At 52.0% G+C, this 11,822-nt stretch overlaps 1 protein-coding gene across 1 annotated transcript; it reads left to right on the top strand.

The window, feature by feature from the left end:
* The first annotated feature begins 2,853 nt into the window (after positions 1–2,853).
* LOC101405954 (testis-expressed protein 19.2-like) lies at positions 2,854–8,685 on the top strand. The gene is given in 5 exon segments (XM_087441900.1): positions 2,854–2,969; positions 7,587–7,681; positions 7,684–7,858; positions 7,915–8,152; positions 8,155–8,685. Coding segments are annotated over 5 exon segments (1,155 nt in total).
* The last annotated feature ends 3,137 nt before the right edge of the window (positions 8,686–11,822 follow it).

Below are 11,822 nucleotides of genomic sequence, written 5' to 3'. Positions count from 1 at the left end.
AGTGCAGCCACTCGGCACTGGCGTTCTGAGTGTCGGATCCATGCAATTGTCACAGAGTAGTGCTTTGAGATTTTGAGAGGCTGTTTCCCACAACCCCAAATTCCTTGTCCCATTTCCCACCCCACCAGATAGGTGTGTGGGATCTCGCTAAGCCTGGGTGTGAGCGGGCAGGGCACAGCCTCACGGAGCTGAGGGCCTGTCCCAGAGCTCCTGCAGACTTCTGCTGGCCCGCCTGAGGGAAAAGCCCAGGCGCTACTGATGTGTGCTAAGAGAAAAGGCTTTTCCTAGGAATTCCAGAGCTGGGCAGGAACTACTAACAGCACAGGATGGGTCTGTGGTCTGCTGGACAATGTCCCCAAAGATCTCCACGTCCTAATCCCAGAACCTGTGAATATGTCACCTTTCATGGCTAGAGAGACATTGCAGGGGTGTGTAAGTTAGAGACCTTGAGATGAGGGGTTAGCTTGGATTCAGGGGGGCCCAAATGGCCTCATGAGGGTCCTTATAAGAGGGAGGCAGGGAGTTAGTAAGAGACAGAAGGTGTGAGGACAGAAGCATAGGTCAGCAAGAAGAGAAGACGCCACAAGCCAAGGGGTTCGGGCACCTCCAGAAGCTGGGAAAGGCAAGGGAGGCTCCCCTGGAGCCTCCAGAAAGAACCAGCCCTGGGCCAGTTTTGGACTTTGGACCTCCAGACCTGTAGGAGAATAAATTTGTGCTGCGTTAAACCCCTGAGTTTGTGTTATTTGTTCAGCAGCCACAGGAAACTCACACAAGATGAATGTGTTTCTGCCTGGATGGTTCTGGGGGTTCTGGAGTAGGGACACTGAGACGCCCCATTTCCAATGCACTCCCTGAGGTGGAGGCAGCCGTGGCCGAGGGCAGCATCCAGGGGGACTGGTGCACCTCGGGCAGAGTGTGGCTAAGGCATGAGGAGGCAGTTGGGGGGGACACCGGGCAGACACGATGCTCACTTGTTGGGAGGGTGTTCACCCTAAATCTGGCTCTTCTCACAGCTGTTGTAGCTGGGCACAGGGCCCCTGCTGCCTTGAAGTAACTGTGGCAACGGTATTGCTGATGGGCACGTGAGTAGCCTTGCCGGGGCTGGGTGGAGGCTTCAGACACCCACAAGGTTTGACATAAAAGAACCTGAGGGAGATTCCAGGGGCTCTCAAGTCATCCCCTAAAGTGCTTTGGGTAGAAGAAGACCCCAGGAAAGAGGTTCCAGCCCTACTGTGGCCCTGTGGGGACAGTGGTCACCCCACTGTTCTGTCCAGCCCCTGCTGGGGGTCTGGAAGTATGGAGGGCAGACCCAGGCTTGTCCTGGAGGGCCCACAGTCCATGCGATCCCGACAGGCAGGTGCTGAGAGTGGCCTGGGGAGGTGGGGAGTGGGGAGAGCCGGGCCCAGGAGTCCAACCTAGAGGGGCTGGTGCAGAGCCCATCACTCCCCACAAAGCACTCCCAGGGGCTTTCAGCAGCTTCTGAAGGTATGGTCATAGCACATATTTATTCTAGGAAATTAGGAGAATATGGAAATCTATAAAGAAAATTCAATAACTTCCAATACCACCACCTAGAGATATTCTCAGCTGATAGTATATTTCTCCCCAGTCATTCTTTATATGCTAACAGACATGTGACACCCAACACGTGTACACAGGGCACAGACATGTGACACCTGACACATATACACAGGGGCAGGAGCCCACTTGTAAGTATCACGCTCAACACTTGCACACATGGCTGCAGACTTTTTTTTTTTTATAATTTTATTTATTTATTTTTCCCCCAAAGCCTCAGTAGATAGTTGTATGTCATAGTTGCACATCCTTCTAGTTGCTGTATGTGGGACACAGCCTCAGCATGGCAGGAGAAGTGGTGCGTCGGTGCGCCCCTGGGATCTGAATCCGGGCCGCCAGCAGCGGAGTGTGCACACTTAACCGTTAAGCCATGGGGGCGGCCCCCAGACTTTTTTTCCTTTACATAATGAAAGCAATACTGTGTACATGAACTTATAATCTGCTTTTTTCTTTTCATTTAACAGATGCTGATGATTTTATATTAGTTCTTCTTCAAAAACTTTTTTTCTGTGTGTGTGCAATATTCCACAGTGTGACCGTATCCTAATGAAAACCTACCTTTGGGCACTGATGCTATTTCCCAGTTTCTACTCCTTCATATTATTCCAAAATGGACTTGCTGTTTGCAATTTGAAACTCATTCCTCTAAATGTCGACGTCTTCTGCTGACCTCTCGTAGGTTCGGGTTGCAATCTTCCTGTCATGAATAACGCATTCTCTTCTGTCTGTCTCATGCACCACGCTCATTATTCTCTTCATCCCTGGGCCACCATTTTTTGTTTGTAAAAGGACCTGAGGTTTGAAGCCACACGAACAGGTCTGAGGCAGCCCCAAGCTGTCAGAAGTTCTAGATTGTTCCTCACAAGGACCAACCCGTGCATTCTGAAGGGTGTGTGGATGTTGGGAGGCCGTGCCCATGTCTCCATGACTCCCAGAGAACAGACGCACACTCGTCCCACCGTGGACAGCCACTTGGAGACTCCTCTCGGAAGCCTCGCTGGCTGACCAGCGTGGGACCACTGCTCTCAGAATCTCGGTACTGTTGTCCCAGCACCTCGCTGGCCCTTTGTTCCATCTCCTCCTTCTGACGATGGTGCATCCCGAGAGGGCAGTTGGCATGCCGTTCTTGCTCTTTGTTAAGGCTTCAGTGCTTGGCACAGGGGGAGCCCAGTTAGCACCTGTTGAAAAGATAAGTGGATGGATCAATGAAAAACAAATGAGCGGATGGTGACAGCTCCACAGGAAGCAAGGCTCTGTCCTCTGGGTCACGGGACCATGTGGACCCATGTGGATCCCAAGTGCCAGGAGACGGAGGAGGATGGGGGCTGCTCTTCCCTCCTGGTGTCTAAGTGCCTTCACTCGTCCCAGCTTAACATTCACCTCGCAGCCAGGTGAGCAGGACCGGGTGGCCTAGACCCACCCAGACCCTGGAGGCCATGAGCTAAGGTGATGGTATTGGGAGTTATTGAATTTTCTTTACAGATTTCTGTATTCTCCTAATCTCCTAGAATAAATATGTGTCAGGACCATAACTTCAGAAGCCACTGAAGTTCAAGGCTGAGGGCAGACCCCTCAACACGTGAGCCCCAGCACTAGGTACTTAAAGGGGGCCTGGGCAGTGGGTGGAGGCACTGATGGGCCAGCTCTGTGCGCCCTCACTGTGGGGACACAGCCACCCCTGGCCTCAGCACTGTTCACTTGCTGAAGGTGGGAACCAGTGGAGCATGTGAGGGGTGGAGGCATGGACTCTGCCACCAAGATGTCCAGGTAGAGCCAAGGCCTGACAACCCTGGGCATTGAGAAGGGGAACAGGAAAATGCCTCCCTGATGGTTTCACTTTGTGTCCTGAGTCTCTTCTCTGTGTCAGAGACCTAAGTCCAACTCAGCTGTGGCCTCTGGGTACTCGGCTGTGAGGGGAGACAGAAAAACAAGTGAATTATACACAGCGATAGAGGCAATGATAAAGGTGTATAGATAGACCAGAATTGAAGCAAGGGAGGTGATGGCTCGTGGGTTTGGCAGACAAGTGAGAATTCACCAGGAGCGTCACTATTACTCATTAGTGTCCCAGCCCTGGGAGGGGCCAGAGAGGGGGCACATTGCATCCCTGCAGGTCATGGAACCTCCCCCACCCCCCACTCCACATGCTCTTCCAAATTACCTGAGGCAGCCACCATCCTTCTCAGCTGGGAGTCCCTCCCAGTCACTGCCTGGCAGGCGAGGGCCAGGTTCCCCAGAGCACCAACCTCCACCAACAGTTCACAGCAGGGCTGATTCCTTCTTCAAGACTGGTGGGAGGGAGCAGGAACGAGTCTGCTTTGAGTATGTATATGTATATGTGTGTGTATAAGTACCTATAAATGATGTATATATGTATAAAAATATATAAATACATGAGTGTATGTACGGATATAAATTATAACATAATATATACTATTTATAATGAATGCAATAATGCATATATATATAAAATAATGTAATCGAAGGAGTGCCACTCCTTTGCCACTTCTATTGGTTAGAAGCAAGATACAGTTTCTACCTTCAAGCATGGGGAGGGCGGAACCAACTAGGGGTCACCTCAGGGTGTCTGCCACTTGCTGTGACATGAGCATTGGGACTTTTCAAACCCCCAAGACAATTTCAACTGCAGCAAAATTTGGGAATCACTAATCCAAGGAATGTTGCTATTGTCTAATTCCAGAGGCAGGTTGTGCCCTCCCCAGCAGGCACTGCCCAGTGAAGGCCCAGCTGCTGACCAGGAATCCAGACACAGACTTGTACACTTGGGAACACTCATCACATCATTGGCACTGGTCAGCTCAGTGTGGTGAGGCCCTAGGTTCTTGGTCCACAGACACAAAAGAATTTGAGAGCAGACACACAGCAGAAGTTTTAACAGAGGAAGATTTATTAGCAAAGAGAAAGTAGACCCCCAAGGGGAGGGGTGGGCAGGCTCGAGGGGGAGCAACTGCACCAAAGTTGTGGTGGTCAGTGATTTTGGAATGTGAGTACAGGGGGCGAGTGAGGGTCTTGGAACGTGTGCCAATCAGGGCATCGTCTCTACCCTCACAGTGGGAGAGGGAGATTTTTTCCTTACATAGGGATCTCCAGAACTGTCATGGTGGTGATCCCCTGCAGGGGGGGTCAAAACCGCAATGCAAATGAGGATATGTTACTGAACCAGGTTCGTTCTGCCTGCTGCCCAGAAAGCCAATCACCAAGATGACAAGATTGCAGAGATAGAGGGCTTAATCACAAGGCAGCCACATGAGGAAATGGGAGAATGAGTCTCAAATCCCCTTCCCCGAAAATAGGGACTCAGGGATATTTATCTGGAAGGGGGCAAGGTGGTCTGAAATGTGGACATAGATGATTGGAGGTGAGGAGATGTGAGGTAATTGATGATCTGTGCAAGTGTAGTGTCAGACTTTGTGCCTCTTCATAGGACGCATGTTCACAAAATGGCAGCATTGGCATGACCCAAGTGTGGAGTTTTTAGCCTCTTGACTTCAAAAGGTTGCTTATCGGACATCTGCTCGGTCCCTGTTGATGAGTTGGTGGTCTCAACTGGCCTGAAGTGGACAAGGGGTTCAAATTCCTGAAAAACAGCTCAAGCATCCATTACCGTGGTGACCCAGGCTTCAAGGAGATGTTATCTATAGGAACCTAGTGGGAGTCAGATAGTGTATTGCCTAAACAGCACAGTTAACAATGGGCAGGGGAACAACTAAAAGCTATAGCCAGTAATTGCAAAAAGGAAAAAAACTTCAGTCTTTAGTCCCTACCTACTTAATCATCAATGGCTAACTTTTTGCCAGTTTCATGTACAATGAGGCTTGGGGATACTCTTGGTCAGGTTTGGGCGGGGTGAGTCCTGAACGTCTGAAGAGCCATTGCCTGGTAATTAGGACCCTGCACCTGGTAGAGGGACATGCTCCCAGCTCATATCTAGCTTCCTGCCTATCTCAGTCAGATGTCCTGGGGCAGACGTGGCAGGTGCAGTTGGATGCACTGGTCAGAAGTTTGGAAGGAAGGGCTGAATGACTTGATTAATTTGGCAAGTAATTTAAAAAGCCATCTATCTATACTGGTATTATATTTTTTACAAAAGCAACTTACATTTAAATAAAACATTACAAAGCAAAGGAAACAAAAAATGTGAAAGAATAATATGAAACACAAGAAACTAACATTGTGGTCTAGGGGAACTAAAGACATTCTTTACAAAGACCAAAAAACTTTTTTCTCAAAGAAGAGATTAACACATTTGACCATGTTGACAGACTCTAAAAAATGTGAAAAGATGAACCACAAAGAGACAAATGTGCTTAGAATGTAAATAATTGACAATTGATCAGTTTCTGAAATTCATAAAGAACATTTAATCAAGAGACAACAAGAAGGAATCCACTTTAAACCACAGAAGCCCAGGACCCGTGACCAAGCAGGTCACCCAGGGGACTGTGAGAGATCAAAATTAGCCACCCTGAAATATATATCTTTACCTTGATTATTTTCTCTGCGGACATTTGACCTCCCCCAAACTGCCTAAAGAATTTAACATAGAAGACCTGTTTCAGGAAGGAGCCACTATCATATGATGGCTGTAATATAATGTAAAATCGATGTTACAATGGGAAAGGCACCAACAAGCCCATCTTGTCAAAATTCTGTCACTCCCTGGCCCTGCAAAGAGTTGCCAGACAAACATGTATATTTATAAAGGACATCTCCATTTGTAAATGTATCTCCCTCTCTCTACTGGGAAGAGGGGAAGATGATCCTACCTCTGTAAACTCTTTTCAGTACGGAAGGAGAGGACTGAAATCTGCATACCCTTGATTACTGTGATTTCTGTCTCCCTCCCCACCCCCAACATCCTCCTTTGTCTTTAGCTGAAGATGGTATTTAAGATGAGAATCTCTGCCATTTTGTTGAGAAACTCAGTTTCCCTGGTTTCTCCCATGTATACATGTTATTAAACTTGGTATTATTTTCTCCTGCTAACCTGTCTTTTAATTATTTGGCCAGCCTTAAGAACCTTAAGGAAAAGGGCGGAGGGGGATTCTCCCTCTTCCCCAACAGGACCCAGGAAGGGACAATGACCACAGGAGAGCCGCTGGCCTGCACAATTTCAGAAAGCTGCAAATGGAAAGAAGGATGCCAACAGTTTCCTCAGCCCTCAGAGAAGCAAATATTCAGGCATGATCATACTGGGGACAGGCAAGGGGGACAGGCCTGCCATCGCTGGGGGTGTGGTAGGGAGCTGCAGGGGCTCTCCTGGGAGGGATGATGCAGCAGGTTCACTTCCTGGTGGGCTGAGGCTCATGGGAGATATATTCCTAGGTGGGCTCTCCCCCCTCCTTTGCTGGGGCACCCACAGGAGGGGGGCCGTGTGAGAGCCCCTCGGTCTGAGGGAGGGTATGGGGGACACGGGCTGGCGGAGGGCCCACACGGTCCAGTGTGGCTTTGGGCCAGGCGGGTCAGCTCTCGTGGGTGTGGTTCCGTCAGATTCCATCAGGTGAGGCTGACTGGGTGTTGGGGTCCCAGGGGCGGGGAGGTGGAGGAGGGAGGGGCCCCGTCACTCGCAGGCCCAACAGCCGAGCTGAGCAGAGGCGAAGCTTAAAGGGCTGGGTCTGAAGCCCACCCCCCTCCCCGCCACTGCACCCTGTTGGCCCTGCGGGACCTGCTCCCGCCCTGCCGGCCAGGGGTGCCAAACCTCACTTCCTTCTCCTTTGCAGCTCCCTAGAGAACAGAGCAATTGCATAAGCTGAAGAAACCTCTGGAAGTTCAACCTTCCCAACCTCAGCAGGTCCCTGTTGAACTGGGACCCAGTGCATCTGCCTCCCCTCCCCACCTCCCTATCCCACCCCCTGTCCACCAATTCCCGCACAGGAAACACCTTTCTTCTCCTCCTGATCTTCGTCTTTCTCCCCCTCCTTCTCCCTGCCCCCCTAGCACCTCCCTGCCCGCCCCCCCCCATGGGCCCGACCACCTACAATCCCCAGCAAGTCCTGCTCTTGCTGTCCACCCCGGTCGAAGGCAGGCAGCGTGGCCACGTGCCCCCCAGTCAGTGTGTGGTATGCAGCGGAGGGCATGTCCTACACCACACCTCCTGGATGTATCGGCTTCAGCAGGGCAACCGCCCAAGGATTTACTTTGCTTGCTTCAAGCCTGCCTTTCTGGACCTAAGAGACTTGCTGGAGTCGGAAGACTGGGAAGATGATGTCTGGGACCCTGAGCTGATGGACCACACCGAGGCGGGGCCTGAGCAGGGGGCGTCCCCAGGGATGGGGCCGAGCTGGGGGCAGGGCCAAGAGTAGCCTGCACAGGGAGCGTCTTTGGACCGGGGGTGGAGCACCCCGGCGTCAGCCCCTGGGGGTCAGAAGAGGTGGGCCCGGACCACTATTTCGTGCCCACGGAGCTGGAGCCCCGGGACGTGGCACCCCTGGGCCTGGGTCCAGAGGATGCTGACTGGACCCAGGGCCTTCCCTGGAGATTCGGGGGGCTTCCTTCCTGCTCACACTGGCCGAGGCCCCCTCTCCCGTGGCACAGATTTCTCAACGTGGACCTGCTCCCCGGGGGGAGCCCATGGTGTTGGAGCTGGGCACCACCCGGGCAGTGGACCCTGCTGAGGCCAAGCCCTGGTTCCAGGACCTGCAAGTGGTATCCATGATGGGCCGCTATGATGCCGTCTACCTCCGGAAGATGACACCAGCATGGGCCCTCAGGACCTCTGAGCAGTGCTGGAAACTGCTGCTGGAGCCCGATGAGGTGTGGGTGGTGAGGCTCCGAGATGCACCGCAGGGGCAGGGCCTACACAGGTGGAAGCTGAGCATTCTGGAATGCTCTCCTCCAGGGCAGAGTGAAGAGCTGGTCCCTGCAGACTCAGCCCTGCTTAAGACCCTTCTCTTATTCACCCTGGACCAAAAGGGAGGCAGAGGAGGGGACTCAGCCTCTAGGCCACAGTCCTCCATCCAAGGAAGGGATCCCAGTAGCACTGAGACCTGGAACAGTGGGTCCAGGGCGCCTGGGGAGAGCCTCGGCCCTGGGGGAGCTGCCGTGTTTCCAGCCCCTCAGCCCAGGGCCCCGGGACTGAGGGACTGAGGCCCAAGTGGTCACCACTGTTCTGGCTGCCCTGGGACACCAGAGGCTGGGGAGGACTGGTCGCTGCTCCTCCACAACAGCCAGAGGAGCAGTTGGCAAAGGATGGGGACTTGTGGCTGTGGAGGAAGAATGGGGAGTGGCCTAGGGACTGAGAAATGGGACCCGCCACAGCCTCAGGTGGAAGGGACCCAAATGCCTATAACTAGGAGAGAAGTTCTTCTGTGTCAAATGTCACGGAGTTGGGAATGTGACGCTATCCAGGGCGTGCTGCGTGAATGTTTGCTGTGCAGTGGGTGAAGTGGGGAGCAGGACACGAATCTGTGCACCAGCCTGCCCTGGCCATGGGGAGGGATGTCTCAAGTGTGACGCACAGTCCCGGGATCACACCAGAGTCTGGGGGCAACAGGGACATGTGCTTGCCTTTGCCTGGATGGTCTCTGAGGCTGCACAGGACCCTGTCAGCAGCACTGGGGACTCTGGTCTGCAGTGGGGGGACCTGGTTTCCAAGGTTGGCTATTCTATGCAGCTCGACTGTTTAGTTTCACTTTCTTTGTATGTTGTTTTTAACTAAATAAAGTTGTAAGAGTTTCGCATCAAGCTCTTGTCCAGAGCTCTTCCTCAGAAAGCCCTTGTTGGTTTCCTTGCCCTCTCCCCCTCTGGGACAGATCAGTCCTGTCAACATCAGCTTCACCAGGCACAGGTCACCGGGATGACTAAAATCTATAGCTCCCAGGTTAGTGACAGCTAGCAAGCCTGAGGGGACCTGGTCTGGGCCTCTCTGTTTTAATTCCTGGAAGGACAGAGGATAGGTCCAGAGAAAGTGTTCCTGGGAGAATGGAAGTAATGGTGGACAGTGTCTGTTTTCCCTCCCACCCTCAGGTACTCTGATAACCGAATGAACATCCAGTCAAATTCACAGGCATAGTGTGTGGAACTTGGAACTCAACACACATTCACAGTAACTCCTGCCAGCGTCCAATGTGACAGGTACTTGCCACACAGACCTTTGGGTGTGTGAAATGTCAGTAAATTGTGATGTCGATGTTTTGCATCTGTGCGATGACAGTTCTGTGATTGGTCCTGGAAACCATCAGTCACTAAACATTTTTGAGCACCTATACTGCACGCCATGCACTGTTCTGGGCACAGGGGCTATGTCAGCACACAAGCAGACGGAGAGCTCGCCGGGCTGCAGCCTCCACTCCAAGAAGGAGGTAGATGATAAAAGATGTGGCTGAGGAATAGAGAAGGTGGTGAGTGAGGAGTCAGATGTGCCAAGAGAGGTGGGGCCTCTTTAAAGTAGACACTGTCCAGGGGACCACAGTCGACCTCTCGTCACTTCCACCCACCCCTCCCTGTATCATTTGCTTTGTCCACCTACTGACCTGTTGGTAGCCTCTGTCCTTCCAAGGGACCAGGAAGCTGCAGTGTGGAAGCTGGGTCTCTCGCCAGCGCTGGGTGACATGGAACCCCCACAGTCAGTGTTCACACACGCTGGGTCATCATGCACTTAGAGACTGTCCTTTTAAAAGTAATTTCCACTATTGTTTGCTTGTTTCAAAAAAAAAATGTGTATTGAGCCAGCCCTGATGGCCTAGTGGTTCAAGTTCGGCGCACTCCACTTCGGTGGCCTGGGTTCGGTTCCCCGGGCATGGAACCACACCACTTATCTGTCAGTAGCCATGCTGTCACGGCTGCTCACATAGAAGAACTAGAAGGACTTAACAACTAGAATATACAACTATGTACTAGGGCTTTGGGGAGGAAAAAAAAAGATTTTGAAAAAATGCATATTCATTGTCCAAAATTTAGAAAACAGATAAGCAAACAAGAGAAAAATTAACATCACCAGTGATGCAACCCCCAGAGAGTGCTGTTGGTATTTGGAGTGTATTGATCTATTATTTTCTCCGTGGATGTTTAGAATTTTTTGTTTTAAAAAAAATTTTTATGGGCCCCGGCCCGGTGGTGTAGCAGTTAAGTGCGCGCACTCTGCTGCTGGCGGCCCGGGTTCAGATCCCGGGCACGCACTGACGCACCTCTCGTCAGGCCATGCTGTGGCGGCATCCCATATAAAGTGGAGGAAGATGGGCACAGATGTTAGCCCAGGGCCAGTCTTCCTCAGCAAAAAGAGGGGGATTGGCATGGATGTTAGCTCAGGGCTGATCCTTCTCACAAAAAAAAAAAATTTTTTTTGAAGTGTAGTCTCTGCATGTCTCTGAAGCAGGAAGAGTGGCTGCAGGAGAGGAGGGCTGGGCACCAGCATCCAGCTGTGGTCAGCACTGTCCTGAGCCCTCCTGGGGACAGATCTCAGCGAGGTGGGTAGTGAGCACTGTCATCTCCCTTTGGCAGTTTCAGAGCCTGGTTGAAGTCCCAGGTCCCCTCTTTTCCCTCACGGCTAGGGAGACCTTACTGAATCCAGAGTCTGTGACTTCTCCAGAGGCCCAGGGTATGCAGACAGTAGCCCCTGAGCAGGACAGGAGTGAATGAGTGTTGGGACCCAGAGCCCTTCCCTTGAAGGGGCATAGGGCTCTCTATACCTTCCTTGCCATTGTAGCTGAACACGTCTGCACATAACCTGGGTTTCCAGGCAGCTGGGGATCCAGTTAGGGAGTGGAGGAGGTGGTGCGAGACCCCCAGGAGCAGACTCCCCCACATCCCTGGGGGAATTTTCTTCACCAACAACAGCAAGGACGGAAGTTGTTGTGTGGAATCAGCAGAGAGCCTTGGCTTGGGGAAGGGTCGTTCACACAGCTCTGAAAGCCCCGTGGGCAGAGCGGAGGGACACTAGTGTCTCCTGGGAGAGGTCAGGGGCAGGCCTGAGAGGAAGGGTGGTCAGGAGACCAGGGCAGGGTCTGCGGGCATCCCTCACACACCTTTGCACAAAGGACCGTGTGCCGACCTTGATGACCCTCATGCAGTGTTTGGAGCTCCCAGCCCAGGTCCCGCAGCCATGCGGACCACCTGGGTTTACTGAGTGTCATGTCTCTTGAAATCCTGTCTTCAATAGATTGGATTTGTTTCCCTGGAATGGAGCAATATTGGGTTTTTTTCTTTCTTTTTTTTTTTAATTTTATTTATTTATTTATTTTTTCCCCCAAAGCCCCAGTAGATAGTTGTATGTCATAGCTGCATAG

This window comes from Ceratotherium simum, chromosome 16 (assembly GCF_057802395.1).
Source record: "Ceratotherium simum simum isolate JZ-2026a chromosome 16, ASM5780239v1, whole genome shotgun sequence".
NCBI classification, from domain to species: Eukaryota; Metazoa; Chordata; class Mammalia; order Perissodactyla; family Rhinocerotidae; genus Ceratotherium; species Ceratotherium simum.
The sequence above is the reverse complement of the archived record's forward strand: the minus strand, read 5'-3'. Positions and strand labels throughout refer to the sequence as shown.